The sequence below is a fragment of the Gavia stellata genome, chromosome 27, assembly GCF_030936135.1.
Source record: "Gavia stellata isolate bGavSte3 chromosome 27, bGavSte3.hap2, whole genome shotgun sequence".
In the NCBI taxonomy this organism is placed as follows: domain Eukaryota; kingdom Metazoa; phylum Chordata; class Aves; order Gaviiformes; family Gaviidae; genus Gavia; species Gavia stellata.
The window spans coordinates 1,510,296-1,528,876 of NC_082620.1; the positions used below are offsets into that span (position 1 = coordinate 1,510,296).

Consider the following 18,581-nt stretch of genomic DNA (forward strand, 5'->3'; position numbering starts at 1 on the left):
TAACAAGCATCCGATTTTTGAGGGGACGGAGAGACTCTGCTGGGCTCGACCGGACCCCTCCAGCTCTGCAGCGGTTTGGGGAGACGGGAGTAGACGCCTCCATCCCGAAAAGCCGGATCAAGGGCTCCTTCCAGGAGCATCCCCAGGGCGTGATCCCACGGGGGATGCCAGTGCAGCCCCACAGAGAGGGAGAAATTTATGCACTGCAAACCATGGCACCACAGCAAGAGGTTTAAACCCTCCCGGGCCCAGGATGAGATTCTTCCTCCGGCTCCGATCCCCCCACGGCGCGGTCCTCGTCCCCTCCCCCGGGCCAGCCAAACCTCCGTCGCTGGGACCTCACCACCTACCAACCCCGTGCTACCTGAAGTGGTGAACTGCTTGCCGCACTCCCGACACTTCAGGGGCCCGTCCGCGATGTGAATCTTCAAGTGAGCCTTCAAGTTCCCCACCTGGGGACAGAGAGAGGGATGCAGAGAGCCCCCCCCCACATCGCCCCCATCTCCCTCCGAAGGGACCCGAACAGCCATGGGTCCGGCTCGTCCCCCCAACCAACTCACCTGGTTGAATTTCTTGTCACAGTGGGGACACTTGTGCTCCTTGTCGGTGTCGTGGGTCTCCAGGTGCCGCATTTTAGAGGTGGGGTCGGAGAAGGAGCGCCCGCAGTAGTCGCACTGGTACGGTTTCTCCCCGCTGTGGACCAGCTGGTGCCGTTTGAGGTTGCCGGAGGTGGTGAAGAGCTTGCCGCAGTCGTCGCAGCGGTATTTGGCCTCCCCCGTGTGCCGTTTCTTGTGGAGGTTCAGCAGGCTGATGAGGCGGTAACTCTTCCCGCACTCCTCGCAACCGTAGGGCTTCAACGGGCTGCGGAGGAGACGGGGCCGTCAGGCCAGGGGGGAAGAACCGGCGTGCCGAGCTCTCACCGCTCCGATCCAAGCTCCACCACCCCAGCTAGACCCGTCTGGATCCCACAGGATATCTTGAAGCAAAGGCAAAAAGGAAGGGCAGAGGCAGAAAAGATAAATCTCCTCCCGGACTACCCCACCACGCTGATAGATTTTGCAAGGATGTGATCTTTTGCAAGCAAAAGCCACGTTTTTTTAGGCTCTGCCGCCATCTTTTTGTGGCTGGCGCCGTCCAAATGAGCTGCTGGGAGTCACCAACCCTGCAGCACCGACCCCTCCAGACCGGTGCGAGCGGCAGAGCGGCGTTGGCTGCTGTACCGGCCTCTTGCTCAAACCCTCACTCCCTCAGCCAGCCGCCAGCATCGTCACAAGCCTTTCTCCACACAGCTCGGCCCGGTGGCACCTCTCGGTCCCCAGCGTTGCCATACCTGTGCGTCTTCTCGTGGGCTTTGCACGCAGCCGGGTCGGAGAAGGCTTTGTTACACTCCCTGCAGGAGAAGGGTTTCTCGCCGGTGTGGATACGGATGTGCCGCTTGAAGTTACCGGTGTGGGTGAACTCCTTCCCGCAGTCCTACGGACAGAGAGACAGGCGCAGGCGCGGCCGGTGATGACCGGTGTCCCTGAGGGACCGGAGACTCCGCTCGGGGCCGCGGCCGGCCTCACCTCGCACTTGTGCGTGACGGAGCCGTAGGCTTTTGACTCGGTCCTGTCGCTGTAAGTACCCGAACGCAGCAGACGGGTTTCGCCCGAGTTCTCCTGCCCGGAGTCGGTGCTTCCCGATTCGTTATCTTCAGCGTTTTCTCCATTTTCTAACCGGGGCTGCTCTTCCTCAGGGATTTTAGCCTCCTCTTCATCCTCTGCGGTCATCTCCCCCTCTTCCTCCTTCCCTTCCAGCTCCATCTCTGCAGGCAGTTAGAAAATGGGAATGCTAAAGATCGGGACCAGCATTAGAGACTCAAAACCCACCTATATTTCCTAACTCTAAGCCCAGGTTTAAGGCGATGGGGATTAGACCTGCCCTACTGTACTCAGGGAAATCCTGGTACTCCATCGTATCACACAGGTGCCGAGATTTCTGCCTGGAGTCAGTTCGGATTTGCAGGTCATTAGCCCTAAAATCCAAAAGCCTGCGCAGACAGAGGAGCATTTCCCAACCTCTCCTAGCTCTGCCCCATGGACAACCACTCCCCGTGGGCTCTGCGACTTTCAGGAGACAGCGTTTGCATGGCAAAACCTCACGCTAACAAAATTAATTCCATGGAAAACAAGTGTTCAATCCTTGCCCAGCTTTGCTTCAGCCCTGCTGAAGGGAAGGGGCAGACAGCAAAGTCCCTGCCACCGCCCTTGCTCATGAACACACCTCCGGTTTCGGCGCCCGGAGAGATGTCACCCTTTGCCACGGGGCTGTTGCTGCTGACCACGCTCCTCCGCCAGCTGCGGGTGGCTGGGAAATTCGACTTTGGGACCCTCTTGGATGGCAGCATCTGCCCCTACAAACAACAGAGTGTCTCAGGCACGTTCCAGGCACGCAGCAGGGCCCGGCAGCAGGACAAGCTGTGTTGGGGGGAGTGATGGGGGATTTTGGGTGTCATCCCTTGGCGGCTCACCTTCTTGGCCGCCCAGCTGCTCTGCTTGCACGTCAGGCTGTGCTGCTGCAGCCACGGGTGTCTCTTCCTTCCCCCTCTGCGTCAGGAGGAACCGGTTTTAGTTTGAGAAGATCACCCAGTGCTTCTGCCACTGATGCCTTGTCCTCGACGGTCGCCTTGTCGGTCCCTGCGAGGGAAAAGGCAAAGCGATCCAGCTTTTGCTGCCCACGCAGGGGCACCCCGACAGCTGCTAGAAGGATTCCCAAATCCCATAAAGATTCAAGGAAGCATCAGCTCTTCAACTGCTGGTGCCACACAAGGGGATCAAACCCATCCAGACGCCCTTGCGCACCAGGAGACACGCTCAGGCCGTGGGTTTGGATGGTGGTCAGAGAGCGTGGCCGCTTCGTGGGCAATTTCCAGTCTCCCCGGATGAGGGAAAGCGAGGAGGCTACGTACCGATCTCGGCGAGGGGCTGCTGGCTTTTGGTGGGGCTTTCTGCCAGTACGGCAAGGGACTTGAGAGCGTTGCAAGCGCTAACGATCTCCTGCATTTGGAGGAAACCCGCCACGGCCAGCACGTCTTCCACGTTGTCGGGGTTAGGCTTAGCTTAGCTGTGTACATGAACTCCAAAACCTGGCCCAGGCCTGCAAGGGAGGTGATACAACCAGAAATAAGCTCTCACCCTCTTGGCCATACAGTTTTGAAAAGCCCAAAGCACACAAAATAACAGGCTGAAAAGCCTCCCTCAAACCCCGGGCACCAAAATGACTCGTTTAAGCAGCTCAAAGGGATATCGGATAACCCTCTGCCTACCTGCTGCGTTGCTGATGTCAAGGTGCACCACGTCCTTCTGGTCGACGAAGAGCATCCTGAAATACTCGCTACAGGCCGCCAGCACGGCTTTGTGGGCCTTGAAGTTGATGCCGTCCACCACGAAGGTGCAGTCGCACAGCAAACCCAGCTGCCGCTGCTGGTTCAGCTGTTCTAGGACTTGCTTGCTGTGCTGGGGGAAATCCATGGCTGCGGGGAGGAAAATAAACCCGAGAGGGGGGTGAGGCAGGTGCTGAAACCCCGATGCCGTGTCGGAAAGGGCCACGAAGCAGGACAAATCACAAAGCCACGGATCAACCACAACCCAATCGCCCTGTTAGTTAAAAAACGTGGCCCAAAAAGCCTAAATTCAGCTCCTCGCTACAGCCGCCTGCCTCCCCCACCAAATACAACCCCAAAACTCTCCTGTAACAGCGACAATGCCAACATGGGGCTGGAGAGTTGATTGAACAGTCAATATATTTTTTTGCCATCCTAACAGCATTTAAAATACATTTATTGCTCTTCAACTGGTCCAAGCTGCGAGCAGGAACCTTGTTGCCTCTGCAAACACAAGTGCCCACCATCCCTTTGGCAAACAGGCAGTGCCACCACTCCCGCTGAGGGCGCAGCGCAGAAAGCGTTCATCAAAATCTTCAAGCTCCTGCTCGTTTTAGGCGCCCGCATCATGATACCGAGGGATTTTAATTTTTTTTTTATTGTGTGTTTGGAGGGAGTTCTTCCTGCTCAAAAGCATGACTTTGGCCGAGGAATGCTGCAAACTCCTGGAAAGATGGCGAAAGCCCATTTTTCAAGCAGGTCCTCATCAGCAAAGGTACCACGAGCTTGATCTGCTGCCACACGTTGGGTTTTCTCCTGCAGGGTGCAGGGTAGAGAAGGAAGGGTTTTCACTCGGCTGCGTTTTCCGAAAGTGATTCCTCAGTGAGCTGAAGGGATCATTTCATCGATGAGTAAGGGAGAAAGAGAAAGCAAACAGGGAATATCCACAGTTATTTGGTCAACCTGCCAGGCCAGGAAGCCCCTAAAGCTCTGATTGCTGGAAGAGGCAAGGGGAAGTCTTGGGTTTGATACTAAGCTGATGCTTGGTGTGTCTCTGAAGGTTTCCAGCCCATAGCAGTTGCTTTTCCATTTTACCAGCTCTTGAAAACAGCACGGGGAGTCTCAGGTCGGGGAAAGGTGACAGGTTTGGATCCACAAAACCAGGTTGCTTTCAGGCAGCCGCGAGCACATCCCTTCCTCCGGCCTCCGGATCTGTTTAAGTGTGGACAAGCACGCAGCAGGCGAGCACCGCGGGGAGAGGGAGCCTCCTCCTGTCTACAGTGGGTGCTAGCAATGCGCTCGGTGAAAGATCTTCTGCCCACGGATCGATTCGGCTTCCAAAATCATTCCCGGCAGGGATGAGAAGCCCAGACACCTCCGACAGCATCAAATCACGCACGGAGAGAGAAAGTTTCACTCCCGTAAGACGCTGTTTGTTTTTGCAATTAACTCACGACCACAACTTTCCTCCAGCTCTCCAAAACATCCTCCAGCTCTCCAAAACACGGGGTACTTTTTAACCAAACACCCACAGCCTGTCCCAAAATACATCCCTCGAGAGCCAGAATCATCAGTACTTGTAGTAAAATCTGTCTAAACCCCCACATACGTATGACCCTGCAAGGTTTGCAAAGGAAGCTCTGAAAAAAAAGGGGAGGATTTTCCCAGCAGGACAAGCAATGTTGCCTTCCGTGCTCAGAAAACTCTGCACAGCAGGACCTGAGAAATCACGACAGTTCGATGCACTAAAAGGCTATTTTGGGTAATTTGTAGGAGGCGCTTTGCATCTGAACGATGATTTTTATCGCTCCCTGATTGGACTCGCCTCAGCTTCACACCCAAGGTTTGCACAGGAAGCAAAATCACAAGAAATTCAACTGCTCCCGAAAAACTTTGTCTTTTCTGCAGTTTCCTCTGCACCATCACGTTACAGCTTCGTCGGAGCACACGAGCACAGCAGGGCAGAGGTTGGGATGAGCTGCGTATCGCCCTCATGCCCAAAGCCAGCACCCAGCGTCCCCCAGCAGCTGAGATCAATTTGTACACTAAAATCCCTGACTCTAAGCCTTAAAAATCCCAGCTATCTGGATCAAAAAACCACGGTGCACCCGAAACGCCACCCTGGTTCCTTGCCACTGCTCGGGCAGGGCCAGTTCGCGGCTCCGGTGCCAAGATCCAACTCCTTCCCCAACTGAACAGGATGTGCCGAAATGGGGATGGATCCGGGGATGGATCCAGGGAGGGCAAACACCAAATCAGGTATTGCTGGTCCACCCGACTGCTAAATAAATTAGCTCCCATCAGCACAAACCCATTGCTGTCGGCTGTTTAAGGTAGCGGCGCTGTCTGAGGCCATGTGTCAGAGCTCCTCGCCCGAAAGACAAAGATAAGCCAGGATCGGCACCCGATCTCACCCCTGTGCTGCGAGGATCGGAGATATCCAGAGGACCGAGGCTGCAGGCGAGACGCTTGCGGCTCTCCTCCGGAGTTTTCCCCCTTCCCGGTGCTCAAGTCAGTCTCTACGCAGCCATCCTGGGAGAAACGGGACGAAAAGCTCCATTTTAAAACCCAAACGTCACATGGTGAAGGCGCCAAGATCCAACGTCACTGACCCAGGACCGGGCACCCCCCAATTTCACCGTGTTGGAGGCACACGAGCGCCATTTCCCCTCCCGACCTCTCCCCAAAGTGGCTGTCGAGTCTCTCGTTACCTGATTAATCACAGAAAAGCTTCGTTATGAGAACACCCACGCCCGCCGCACACGCTCGCAGAGATAAATACAGCAGCGACAGTCCTGGGGAGCTTCCCACACAAGCTCCGTTAAGCTCTCTTGCTTATTAATGACATTAGCCTCTCCCCGTACCTGACGCCCAAGCATCTACCTATTAAAAAACCCCCAAACCCTCAAAAAATTGGAAAAAAATAGTGGTTTAAATGTTGCCTTTCAACTCTATCACCATCCAGCCGTCCATTCTTACACTGGGAAGATAAAAAGGAAGAGGCGGTTTACTTTCTGCCTACCGTCATCTCCCTTCTCGTGTGTCAGCTCGGGGAACAAAGCAGCCCTAATCTTTTCAGTCTCTGCGAAGAAGAGTCTGTCCTCATTTCCAGTAACTGATTCTGCAACATTTTCAGTTAAAAAAAAATGAAGTTAACAGCTGATCGAGGTACAGGTGTGTTATTAATACAAATTATTGTGCTAAGGGGGTTTTAGTGCCAGTCCACAACCACACATCTGAAGGTTAATGCATATTTTAGCCTTCTTACTGATCGCTGAATGTGGAGGAGTTTAAACTGAGCTGCCTCTTGAGATGATCCACAGCTTTTTAACAACTGTTTCTAGGTTAAAAATAAAAGAAAAAAGGTTCCTGGACACAGTACAGAGAAGTGAATGAAATAGAGAAGGGCTCTGGAGTTCGTGGTCGGCAGCGAAACCGGAAGGTGAGCTCACACTCAGCTGTAAGGAGGTGGTAAAAAATAATCACAAGCATTAACAGTCAGGAAAAAAACGTGGTGAAAGGGAACTAAAAGGAGAAAGACACAAGAAGAAACATGAGCAGAGACACTCTGGACCCCTCCAGGGAACAGACGCCCTTCAGACCTCTCGGTTATTTAGTTTTTGGGCCCATGGATACGCTCGTGTGGCTCCTGACGTGGCTGTGCGGGCAGGGCTGCCTGCAGGTAACCGGAGCCCTGGGCTGCAGCAGGCAGGGAGCCAGCGGGGCCGCTGAGACACCGCCAGACCTCGAGCTCTGCCATGAAAACCACCCGTTTCTGCAGTGCCCGGATGACGAACTACAAAACCTTCACCTTTGTGCAAAAAACCCCTGCCTTTGGAACGCTGCCCAATCTCTGAAATTTCGGCAGAAGCTTCTGATGCAGAAACGCAATGAAGGAAACGCGGCTTGTCCATGAACCACATCACCCATGCCCGAAAAGTGATGCCGGCGGAGGGCACGTACAGCCAGTACGGGCTGTCATCACACCAAAAAAAGTCACCAGAAGATGAGAAAAGCCCCTTTTTCCCTTGAGCTGTTGCATGATGCTTTGAAGTTTTCTCCGCTCTTCTACTGGCGACATCCTTGACGTGCAGGTAGACAGCTTGTGCGGTGTCAGGGGACTTGTCTTGCACAGCGTTGGCTGCCAGCGCTGTGTCCCCTGCAGATGTCTTACTGTGTCCCGATGGGACGGCGGCTGCCCCACACGCTGGCGGACAGGGCTTCGCTCCTGACCTTGCCCCGAATCACCCCACGGCTCCGTGGGCGGACACACGTCTCCCACAGCAGACATGGACACCCTGGTGAGGGTGGGCTGGCGAGGACCCCAGCAAGCACCGGCAGCCCCCCGTTCCCCTCACGACAGCCGCTCCAGGCCTCACCTCAGGGCCCGGCAGCGGCCTGAGGGGGGGTCACACGGGGTGGGGGGCGCAAATCTGGGGGGGGGGGGAAGAGCTGCCACAGCCCCTCCTGGGGTGTTAAGGGGATGGGGGGACCCCCACGCAGCCTCCCCTCAAAAGACCGGGGGTCGCACACCGGGGGGCCCCCCAAAACAGCTCCTTTTGGGAGGGGCCCTCCAGGGAGCGAGCTGGGCCGCAGCCCCCTTCCCCTCCCAGCCCCCGTGCCCCCCCCGAGCCCCGCCTCAGGCCCTCCAGCCCCCTCCCAGCCCCTCCCCGGGCTCCCCGCAGGCTCCCCGGAGCCCCCCCGCCGCTACCTGCCATGCCGGGCCCGGCGGGGGCCTCACATTGCCGCCCGCGGCGCTCACCGTGACACGGACCAGACAAAGGGCGCCGCCATCTTGGCGCCGGGCGGAAGCGGCGTCGCCCCCCTCCGCCCACCGCGCATGCGCGGTCCCGGCAGAGGATGTGACCGCGCACGCGTAGATGGCGCGGTGAGCCGCGTCACGTGGCACCGCCTCCTGCTCCCCCCCGCCCCGCGCTCCTCAGGAGCGCCGCCATGACAGTGCGAGTGTGGCGGGCGGAGGGGAGGGGAGCGGAGGTGCGAGGGGCCGGTTGGCCCCGGGGCTGACCCTGCGGCTCCGTGAGGCGCAAAGAGCCCTGTTCCGTTACGCTGTATCCCCCTGAGGGTTTTGGTTCCCCCCCAATGTTGCCCACACCCCAGGCGTGCCAACAGGCCGAGGCGTCGGGCAGCTGCCGTGATGGCGGCCGGGCGTCTCCACAGGGAACAGGCCCAGCGTTGCTGTCCCGGCCGGTCAGCATGGCCCAAAAGCTGTAGATGTTGCCCAAGGTGGGCCCTCTGCACGGGCAAACTCCCTCAGGTGGGTGTGCAGGGCCAGGTGGCACGAGGAGCCCAGTGTGGCTTTGAAGGCAGCCGTTTACTGGCGTGTATTGCCAAGTACCGGTGAGTTTGGGCAGGTGCAGGTCACAGGCTGCCGAGCAGGCCGCCCCAAAAGCATGATACTATCTATTTCTTTCCCCCATGGCCAGATTTCCCTGCTTGCCAAGAATGAGCCCGTACCAGGGCCGTGCTGCTGCGGGGTTTGTTCAGCACTGGGGCTCTGAGCTGTCCCTTCGCCCTCTTCCTGGCTCGGAAATCTCCCCTGTGGAAAACTAACCGGCTTTGGGGAGAAAAAGGCTTTGTTTTTTTCTTCCTTCTTTTGCTGGAGCTTCGTGGGTGAGGGCCACCCACCAGCCTGTCACCACTAGATGGCAATCTGTAACCGTGGCGGGTGGCTCTCTGGGTGCTGGGGTGCCCTGGGCACCCAGGGGTGGCCTTTTGGGGCAGAGCAGACACATCCCAGCGTGGAGGATCAATGACAGGGCATCGCTACTGCTCTCTGCCTCCATGGCTCCAATTTCCTAGGCTGTGCTGGGGGAGTTTATAGCCAGTATGAGCTTTTTTAATGACTTTTCAACGTTTTTTTCCTCGCAGCATCCCGCGGTAAGGAGTCCCCCAAGTGACCCACAGTGCCGATAGGCAAACCACCCAAGGAGATGATGGAAGAGCCGCGTGTGTTTGTGTGTGTCCCAGACGCTGCAGGTGTGTTAATGCAAGTCACGAGTCGTTGGGGCACAAGCAGGGACGAGTTGACCTCAAAGTTTGAGCAGCAACACGAGCCGGGTGGCGTGTGGTAGCTATAAACAGCCGCTCGCCCTGAACGGGCGCCTCGCTGTTGTTTGTACACACAGGGAGATGGAGCTGAGCCCTTGGAGGGGATTTTGGGCCCCCAAAAAGAAGCCCCTGGGTTTGGCAGCCAGGCTGGGACCGTCGGCGTAGCTCATGCCACTGCCTTGGGCTTCCCTAAGGGCGATGGGTGTGGGTGGGCGAGGGGAGGAGGGTTTGGTGACCTTCCAGGTGGGCCGGCGGCCGAACAGCTGAGGGAATGGCTCAGAAATAGAGCGAAGGGGAAGAAATGAGTCACCCCAGGCTGGAAATAAATGGGGCTGCGGGAGCGGAGGGAAGCCGGGGCGGCTCCTTGCCCACGTTTTTGTTGGGATGGAGGAATTGCTCGTGGTACCCCTTACCAAGACACACCTTGGGGCTGAACCTGCAGCCCTTTTGAGGGAAAAGCATCAAGAAAACATTAAAAAACGGAGGAGGCAGCAATCAGGCGTTCTCAATAATTTATCACAAGCTGTATATACAGAGACAAGCTCCGGCGGAGGGTCGGGGAGGGGAACCTTGCTCCTCGCTCCCAGCGGGGGTCTTGGCATGCTGGATCTTCCCCACCAACCCTCACCGGCTAAAAACCACCGGAGCCGGGACTCCCCTCCGGAATTTCTCCGGTGGGCAACGGGATGCGTCTCACCACACTGGCCCCTCAGCGTGGGTCTGACCCCGCCGGAGAGCGTTACCGTCCCCTACCCCACGTCCCACCTCCTTCCCAAATTACCCAAATAATTAACGAGGGGAGGGGGGAAAAGGGACACCCCCCCGACCCCTCAGATCTTGATCTCAGTCCGGAAGGTTTGCTGGACGTGGTCGGCGTGCTTAGCGGGCTGTCGCTGAGCCCGGATGGTCAACGTGCCGTCATCCCCCAGTGAGGACGACACCGACGTGGGGTCCACGTCTTCAGGCAGCTGGCATTTGTGGGTGAAGGTGTTCATGACGGTGCCATCCGCAGCCAGCTGGGGAAAAAAAAGGGGTGAAAACGAGCCATTTTGGGGTGCAGGCAGGACAGGGGCTCGTTGTTCCCTGCCCTTGGGTGAGGCTGGCGGTCGTGCCTTGTATGTGGTGTTAATATTTATCTCCCTGAGGGGATGGGCGGGATGTGGGAGACGACAGACGAGCTTTTTTTCGGTTCCCACCCCCACAGGAGAGGGGTGATTACAGAGCACGAGTTTGTTGGGTCTCGTGGGCTTTGCTCCTGTGAAATACGGGGTGAGAAGATGAGGAAATGATCACTTAAACCCTGTTAGGTTTACGTCTGGGGCCATTAGGAAGTTGGGTGGGAGTTGGGGGGTCCCCCAGTTGAGGCTTTTGGGGTCCACCACACTTTGGGGTTGAGCAGGGAAGGGAGGGAGTGCCCACCTTCTCGGCGTGCACCTCGATCTGGTTGTTGGAGGTGGTGACGATGATGTCCTCAGGGGCGAAATCACTGACGTCCACCGTGAACTGATAGGTGTTGCCTAAGGTCTTCACCGTGCCGGTGTTGCCGGGCCGAGCTGCCGGAGAGCGGGGGGGGTCAGAGCCACAGTTCAGTGGGGGTTCCCCCTAAACGCCTCTGGGGGTCACGGCCACATTTCGGTGGGGGCCCCCCCAAACACCTCTCCCACGCCTCTGACTCTTGCCCAAACCCTCCAGGACAGGGATATGCCGGTGCAGAGGGGCAGAGGCATCGCCAACCCCCCCCCCCTCTTTTGCTACCTCGCCCAGCCCTAAAAGCGGGGTCCCCCCCACCCAAACTCACCTGGGAACCCCAAGGTCTCTCCGCGGGGCCGGACGAAGCTCCCAAAAAGCTCCATGGTGCCGGCGGGCGACGCCGACTGGTGAAAGCTGTGCTCCGATCGGAAAGCAGACGAGGATTTCACGTTCATCCACCGTGTCCGTCCCCCCCTCAACCTCCGACCCCCAACTCTCACCGGGGAGGAAGAGCAAAGGCCCCTTCCTCGTCCTCCTCCCGGTGAAGGCGAAGTGGGGCCGGTTATTTCAGGGGGGGTGGCTTGACGAGCTTTTTAAAGCTTCGTTAAGGCTCCCGGCCGCCTGCCAGACCTCTCGTAAAACGGGCTAAATTTAGGTCTTGCGCCGGAGACGGTGGAAATTTTTCCCCTCTCCATCCCCCCCCCTCAACGCTGTGGAATGCGATGCCAGCGTTCCTGCCTATTATTAAGGAATAATAACAATAATTAATTAAAATACTTATTAAATACTCCCCGCCCTGGGATTGGGAGCTTGGAGGTGGCGGGGAGGGGGGGAAACCCGGCTCGCTCCGGCCCGAGCGGGTCCGTTGGCTTCGTCAAGGTCGTTTTTAATGAGCTTGTTTGCAAACTCAGTCCGGCGGTGGAGGCTGAGGTAGGAGGACTGGCGAGGGGGTGCCGAAAAAAAAGGGGGGTCCTGTCCCCCGAAAAGTCCCTGGGATGGAGCGCCCCGTTCCTGGGGGGTTGCGGGAGGAGGAGAGGGTGCTGGTGTCGGCGCAGAGCTGGAGACCCTGCCCCGAAGCCCGGAGGAGGCTCCGAGGTGAGACCCCCCCCACCCAAAGACGGGGGACCTTGGGTGTGTGTGTTTTTTGGGGGTTCATCACCCCGTTGCTACCCCCCCCGCCCCCATGCAGGGTGCCTGGAGTGGGTGAAGCGGCAGCTTTTCCGTGTTGGGGAAGATTGGTATTTCCTCTTCGTCCTGGGGGTCCTCATGGCCACCATCAGCTTCATGATGGACCTCCTTGTCTCCAGGCTCTACCAGGGTAAATGAGGGGCTCCCATGGGGGGCTTCACCTGGTGTTTGGGGGTTCACCAAGGATGGGGGGGGGCTTGGGGGGAGGGGGGGCATCTCCCCTCCCGGTGCTTCTTCTCCAGCCCACCGGTGGCTTTACCAAGAGGTCGGTGACATCTTGGTGCTCAAGTACCTCTCGTGGACCATGTACCCCACGGCGCTGGCGGCCTTCTCCACCGGCTTCTCCCAAAGCATCACCCCGCACTCAGGAGGTGAGCCGGCTGCACCCCAACCTCCCCGCTTCCCCAAAACTCCCCCCCCCCCTGCTAGCGGGGGGACCCCTAAAATTTGGACACCCCCCTACTCCTCCAGGCTCAGGCATCCCGGAGCTGAAGACCATCCTGACGGGCGTGGTGCTGGAGGACTACCTGGCCATCCAAAATTTCGGAGCCAAGGTGGTGGGGTTGACCTGCACCCTGGTGTGCGGCAGCACCGTTTTCCTCGGCAAAGTGGTGAGGGATCCCACCCCCGCCAGGTTCCCAGCATCGCCGGCGGTTTCGGTCGGCGCCGGGGTGGTGGTGGGGGACACGCTCAGCGCCGTGTCCCCCCTACCTCGGCACCCAGGGACCCTTTGTCCACCTCTCCGCCATGGCTGCAGCGTATCTGGGGAAGATGCGGACCTCGGTCACGAGGGAGTACGAGGTGGGGGTGCCACCCCCAAAAGTTAAGTGGGGGGAATTCCCCCCCCCGCCCCAAATTACGGGATTTTATTTTACCCCCCACCAAAAAAAAATTGTGTTATGTCTAAACTTCCTCCCTCTCCCTACAGAACAAATTCAAGCAGAATGAGATGCTGGTGGCAGCACAAGCCGTCGGGGTGGCCACAGTTTTCGGGGCGCCCATCAGCGGTGAGGACCGCCTCCCCCATCCCACCCTGGGGACCCCCAAAGTCCCCCCTAAAGACAGCCCACCTCCCCCCCCCCCATTTTTCCAGGGGTGCTTTTCAGCATCGAGGTGATGTCCTCCCACTTCGCCGTGCGGGATTACTGGCGCGGCTTCTTCGCCGCGACCTGCGGCGCCTTCATGTTTCGCCTCCTCGCCATCTTCAACAGCGAGCAAGGCAAGGCAGGGCAGGCAGGAAGCCGCTCCCCCATTCCCCTTTAGACCCCCCCGGGGGGGGGGGCCCATAGCATTTTTGGGGTGCTGACCCCCAAAACCCACACGCTCATTCTCCCCCGTCCCCCAGAAACCATCACTGCTGTTTTTAAGAGCGACCTCAAGATTGATTTCCCCTTCGACCTCCTGGAGACCTTCTTTTTTGTGATTTTGGGGTAAGGAGGGCTCTGCCTGTACCCCTGCCTGTACCCCTGCCTGTACCCTGCCTGTACCCCTGCCTGTACCCTGCCTGTACCCTGTCCTCTCCTCCGCAGGGCCGTCTGCGGGCTCGTGGGCTGCGCCTACCTCTTCTGCCAGCGCTGGCTGCTGGCAGCCGTCAAGGAGAACTGGCTCACAGCCAAGCTGCTGGCCACTGAGTCCGTACCGGGCGTCTGTCTGTCTGCACCCTGCGCCCTGTGTGTCCCTGCGTCCGTGCCGTGCACCCTGCGTGTCCGTGTGTCTGTCCCATGCAGCCTGCGTGCCCCCCGCCGCCCCATGCATCCTGCGCGTCCGTGCTGTGCAGCCTGTGCATCAACCCCACGCACCCTGGGCGTCCGTGTGGCCACTCCGTGCGCGCTGCATGTCCGTGTGTCCACCCCATGTGCCCTGCGCATCCAACCCATGCACCCTGCGTGTCCATATGTCTACTCCATGCACCCTGGGTGTCTGTCTGTCTGCCCCATACACCCCAGACATCCCTATCTCCACCCCATACACCCTACCCATCCACCCCATACATCCTGGGCGTCCATATGTCCCCCCCCACGCACCCTGCTCCACCATGGGTCCACCCCACACACCCTGCCCACCCACCCCATGCACCCCGTCAGTCTGTCTGTCCCCGCGGCCCCCAGCCCTGCCTCTCCCCCCCTCCAGCAAGCCCGTCTACACGGTGCTGGTGGTGCTGCTCCTCGCCTCCATCACCTTCCCGCCGGGGCTGGGGCAGCTGATGGCCTCCAGGGTGAGTTGGGGGGGGGTATGGGGCTCCCCAGGGCACCCCAACACATCCCAGCGGGTGCTCAGGATGTCCGTCTGTCTATCCTTCCAGCTCACCATGAAGGAGTATCTCACCTCTCTCTTCGACAACCGCACTTGGGGCGCGCTGGTCCCCAACGCCTCCTCCGTGGCCGACCCCCCCGGCGTGGACCCTCGGGGGCTCTGGCAGGAGTGGTGCCACCCCTCCGCCACCGTCTTCGGCACCTTGGCCTTCTTCCTGCTGATGAAGGTAGCCGTGGCCCCCCCGCCCCAGTCCCTGTGTCCCCCCACCCCGTCCCCGAGATGGTGTCCCCATGGGGATGACCCCACCCCTCTCGACTGGGCTTTGCCCCCCCAGTTCTGGATGCTGATCCTGGCCACCACCCTGCCCCTGCCCGCCGGCTACTTCATGCCCATCTTCATCTACGGTGAGCCTGGGCGTCTGCTGGCCTGGACCGCGGGTGGGGAGCCAGCCCTGGGGGGGCAGCCAGCTTTGGGGGGGCAGCCAGCACTGGGGGAACATACAAGGGGTGCATCCAGCCCTTGGAGTGGGGGGTACAGGGGAGGCATCCCACCCTGGGATGGGGGGACAAGGCTTGCATCCAGCCCTCGGGGGTACATCCAGCCTGGGCGGGGGGCACAGGGGTTGTATCCGGCCCCAGGGGGGCTGCAGGAAGGTGGTCACCTCCAGCTGCACCATTTTGGGGGTGGTGGGAGCTGCTGGGGTCTCCCCACTTTCCCCCCCCGGCATTGTTTTAGGAGCCGCCATCGGGCGCTTGCTGGGGGAGACGGTGGCCCTGCTCTTCCCCCGAGGTCTCCGTTCGGAGGGGGACCTGCACCCCATCATCCCCGGTGGCTACGCCCTGGCCGGTGAGTCGGTGGGGATGAGGGGGACACCCATGGGTGAGGGACACCCACCACCCATACACTGACCCCCCACCTGGTTCTCCATGACAGGCGCAGCCGCCTTTTCGGGCTCGGTGACCCACGCCATCTCCACGGCTTTACTGGTGTGCGAGGCCACCGGTCACCTGGGCCACGTCCTCCCCGTCGTCCTGGCCGTGCTGGTGGCCAACGCCATCACCCAGAAGCATCAACCATCCTTCTACGACGGCACCATCATTGTCAAGAAGCTGCCGTACCTGCCCCCCATTCGCAGCCGGCACATGGCGTAAGCTCCTCCCCACATCCCCCCCCCCCATTTTGGGGTCATTTGCTGTGAAATGATAGAAAATTGGGGGTTTTTATGGCTCACCAGCTCCTACCAAGTGGTGGTGGAGGAGTTCATGGAGCGCCGGGTGGTGGCCTTGACCAAGGGTGGTGGCTTCGAGGAGGTACTGGTGGCCTTGGATGCCTCCGCCGATGCCGAATACCCTGTGGTGGAGAGCGCAGGTGGGATGGGGGGTATGGGGGGGGTGTCACCGTGACCTGGGGGGACATCACCGGGCTTATCCCTGTCCCCCAGGGTCACCCATGCTGGTGGGCACCGTCAGCAGAGCCCAGCTGGTCACCTTCCTCCAGAGCCACAAGCATCCCCAGGCACCCCCAGGAGAGAAGGTAAATGGGGGAGGGTGAGCACCCCACTGCACCCAAAAACCCTGTTTTTCCACCCAAAAATTGACATGTCACCTTCCCCAAGCTGGCCACCGCAGGGACGCTTGGGGACAACTGCGCTATTGAGCCCATCATGCTCCAGCTCTCGCCATGGACCTCCCTGCACCAGGTTTGGGGGGCACACACGCATGTCCTGATGGGGCTGGGGGCCACCAAACCCTGCCCAATTCTGTGTCATGGTGAGGGGACATAGCAGGGGTGGCTTTGTCCCCACATGTCCCCGTTGTCTCCTCCCCAAGGCCCATCACCTCTTCGAGCTGCTGAAGCTGCAGCGCATCTTCGTCACCCGCTTCGGGGAGCTGGTGGGAGCCGTCAGCCGGGTGGAGGTGAGAGGGGGGGACGGAGGGGGACAAGGGTGAGGGGACAAGGAGGGGACAGGACCCCAACCCACCTCCTCTGTCCCTTTGCAGCTGCGGAGAGCGATCGAGGAACTTGCCAACCCCAAGTGATGACTTTTGGGCACCCCAAGGGACCCCTCCCCAGGGATGTCACCCATGGAAAGAAGGGGGGTCCTGACCCCCCCAGGTGATGTGGGTGCCCCCCCCGGGGGAACCCAGGCATCCAGGCTGGTGGGGGGGCGGTTTTCCAGCATAGTGTGCTCTTGCATTAAATATATCAAGCCATCAATGCTCCTTCTTCCTCCTCCTCCTCCTCCTCCTCCTCCAGCCCCATGGAGTTCATTTTGGGGGGGTGGGGTGGGGTGTCACCCTCTCCATACCCCACAACAGTGCTCAAAACCCCCCAAAATTGCACCCAGCCCCAGGACACGCACCAAAGCACCCCATTCTCAGCGCTCCCGCCCGCCATGGGCCCCCCACCTATAATTATCAGCACAAAATTATTCCTAATTATTGCAATTAATAAGGGTGGTGGGTGTTTTGCGACCCCAAGATCCTGGGGGAAATGGGGGGGCTGAACCCCAACCCTCCCCCAGCTTTTTGGGCCCCCTTCCAAACTGGGGGGCAGTGTTTTTGGGGGGAGCGGAGGGTGCGGCGGGCGCTAACAAAGACGTAATTAAGCCCGCCGGGGTAATTAAGCATGGCAGGGCAGGTTGGGTGAGGCGGGCATGCCTGGGCTCAGCCGGAGGAGAGGTGAAGTGGGGTCAGCGCCAGGGAGACACCCCAAAAGCGGGGCGGGCGATGGGAGAGGCACGGGGATGGGTGCTGGGATGGGTGCTGGGGTGGGGGTGAGGCTGCTGGGAGCAGGGACGGGCTGCAGCACCCATGTGTCCCGTGAAGGGTGATTGTGGGGTGAGGGGACCATGGGGAGGGTGACCAGAGCACCCATGGAGGGTGCTCAGTTGCTCAGTAGACACCACGGCACCCATATCACCCATGGAGGGTGCTCAGTGGGGTTAGGGGACCATGAGGATGGGACCACAGCACCCATGGAGGGTGCTTTTGGGGCACAGGGACCACAGCACCCATATCACCCATGGAGGGTGCTCAGTGGGGTTAGGAGACCATGAGGACGGGACCACAGCACCCATGGAGGGTGCTCAGTTGCTCAGTAGACACCACGTCACCCATATCACCCATGGAGGGTGCTTTTGGGGCACGGGGACCACAGCACCCATATCACCCATGGAGGGTGCTCAGTGGGGTTAGGGGACCATGAGGACGGGACCACAGCACCCATGGAGGGTGCTTTTGGGGCACGGGGACCACAGCACCCATATCACCCATGGAGGGTGCTCAGTGGGGTGAGGGGACCATGAGGACGGGACCACAGCACCCATGGAGGGTGCTTTTGGGGCACGGGGACCACAGCACCCATATCACCCATGGAGGGTGCTCAATGGGGTGAGGGGACCATGAGGACGGGACCACAGCACCCATGGAGGGTGCTCAGCGGGGTGAGGGTGCTCATAGAGTGACAGGACCACAGCACCCATGTCACTTGGGAAGGATGCTCAGTGCAGTATGGGGACCACAGCACCCATATCACCCATGGAGGGTTCTCAATGGGGTGATGGGACCGTGGGGAGGGGGACCACAGCACCCATGGAGGGTGCTCAGTGGGGACCACAGCACCCATATCACCCAGTGGGGTGATGGGATTGTGGGGAGGGGGACCACAGCACCTACAGCACCCATGGAGGGTGCTCAGTTGCTCGGTGGGGACCACAGCACCCATGTCACCCATGGAGGGTTCTCAATGGGGTGATGGGACTGTTGGGAGGGGGACCACAGCACCCATGGAGGGTGCTCAGCGGGGCATGGGGACCATAGCACCCACAGCACCCATGGGTAATGCCCCCGTCCCTGGCTGTCACCCCACGCCTGCTCCCGTCGGGATTAGAATGGGAGTTTCACCGAAACCGAGTGAGGCACTGGGGTGGCAGCAGGTGGGGGGGGAGCACCCCAAAGGCTCCGCTCACCCCATGCCTCAGTTTCCCCATCGCCCTTATCCGGCCCCACCGTAGGCAAACAGAGATAAGGCGCTGCCGGGTGCCACCGCGCACCCAAATCCGGCGTTGTCCCCCCCCACCCTGGGCTCCTCCCCGGGCGCTGCTGGACTTTGAGCCATGACTGAGGGCTGTGGCGGGGCTGAGACCGGCAAACTCGTAACACGCATGGGGCATCCACAGGCCCGAACGCCCCGAAATAGGATGAAGCCCACCCAAATGGCGGCTTTCGCAGCAAGATGC

General features: G+C 59.7%; 3 protein-coding genes across 7 annotated transcripts in view; 1 reads left to right on the plus strand and 2 right to left on the minus strand.

Moving 5' to 3' along the window:
• ZBTB17 (zinc finger and BTB domain containing 17) overlaps positions 1-6,487 on the minus strand; it is a 7,417-nt gene extending 930 nt beyond the window's left edge. Inside the window, 12 exon segments of the mRNA XM_059829829.1 lie at positions 351-452; positions 561-861; positions 1,331-1,473; positions 1,566-1,804; positions 2,263-2,392; positions 2,510-2,547; positions 2,550-2,675; positions 2,948-3,091; positions 3,094-3,135; positions 3,305-3,511; positions 5,776-5,893; positions 6,384-6,487. Coding sequence (XP_059685812.1) covers positions 351-452; positions 561-861; positions 1,331-1,473; positions 1,566-1,804; positions 2,263-2,392; positions 2,510-2,547; positions 2,550-2,675; positions 2,948-3,091; positions 3,094-3,135; positions 3,305-3,511; positions 5,776-5,893; positions 6,384-6,389 — 1,596 coding nt within the window. The 5' untranslated portion in view covers positions 6,390-6,487.
• Positions 6,488-9,925: 3,438 nt separating this feature from the next.
• On the minus strand, positions 9,926-11,480 carry HSPB7 (heat shock protein family B (small) member 7). 3 transcript variants are annotated; one of them, XM_059830024.1, is made up of 3 exons: positions 11,229-11,480; positions 10,865-10,983; positions 9,926-10,446 (listed from the first exon to the last, which is right to left on the minus strand). In XM_059830024.1, the coding sequence occupies exons 1-3, from the start codon at positions 11,353-11,355 to the stop codon at positions 10,261-10,263; spliced, it is 432 nt and encodes a 143-aa protein (XP_059686007.1). In that variant the 5' UTR covers positions 11,356-11,480; the 3' UTR covers positions 9,926-10,260. The 3 variants fall into 3 exon arrangements, with proteins under 3 accessions (XP_059686007.1, XP_059686008.1, XP_059686005.1); XM_059830025.1 differs by having other exon boundaries at positions 9,926-10,407; positions 10,853-10,983; XM_059830022.1 differs by having other exon boundaries at positions 10,850-10,983.
• Positions 11,481-11,676: 196 nt separating this feature from the next.
• LOC132319329 (chloride channel protein ClC-Kb-like) lies at positions 11,677-16,548 on the plus strand. 3 transcript variants are annotated; one of them, XM_059829930.1, is made up of 19 exons: positions 11,677-11,995; positions 12,090-12,218; positions 12,331-12,459; positions 12,560-12,699; positions 12,812-12,889; positions 13,017-13,095; positions 13,182-13,307; positions 13,434-13,518; positions 13,618-13,719; positions 14,219-14,303; positions 14,391-14,567; positions 14,676-14,745; positions 15,077-15,187; positions 15,275-15,488; positions 15,576-15,709; positions 15,783-15,874; positions 15,957-16,040; positions 16,171-16,257; positions 16,342-16,548. In XM_059829930.1, exons 1-19 carry the CDS (start codon positions 11,896-11,898, stop codon positions 16,378-16,380), a joined length of 2,061 nt encoding a protein of 686 aa, XP_059685913.1. In that variant the 5' UTR covers positions 11,677-11,895; the 3' UTR covers positions 16,381-16,548. The 3 variants fall into 3 exon arrangements, with proteins under 3 accessions (XP_059685913.1, XP_059685914.1, XP_059685915.1); XM_059829931.1 differs by lacking the exon at positions 13,618-13,719; XM_059829932.1 differs by lacking the exons at positions 15,576-15,709; positions 16,171-16,257; positions 16,342-16,548 and having other exon boundaries at positions 15,957-16,029.
• The last annotated feature ends 2,033 nt before the right edge of the window (positions 16,549-18,581 follow it).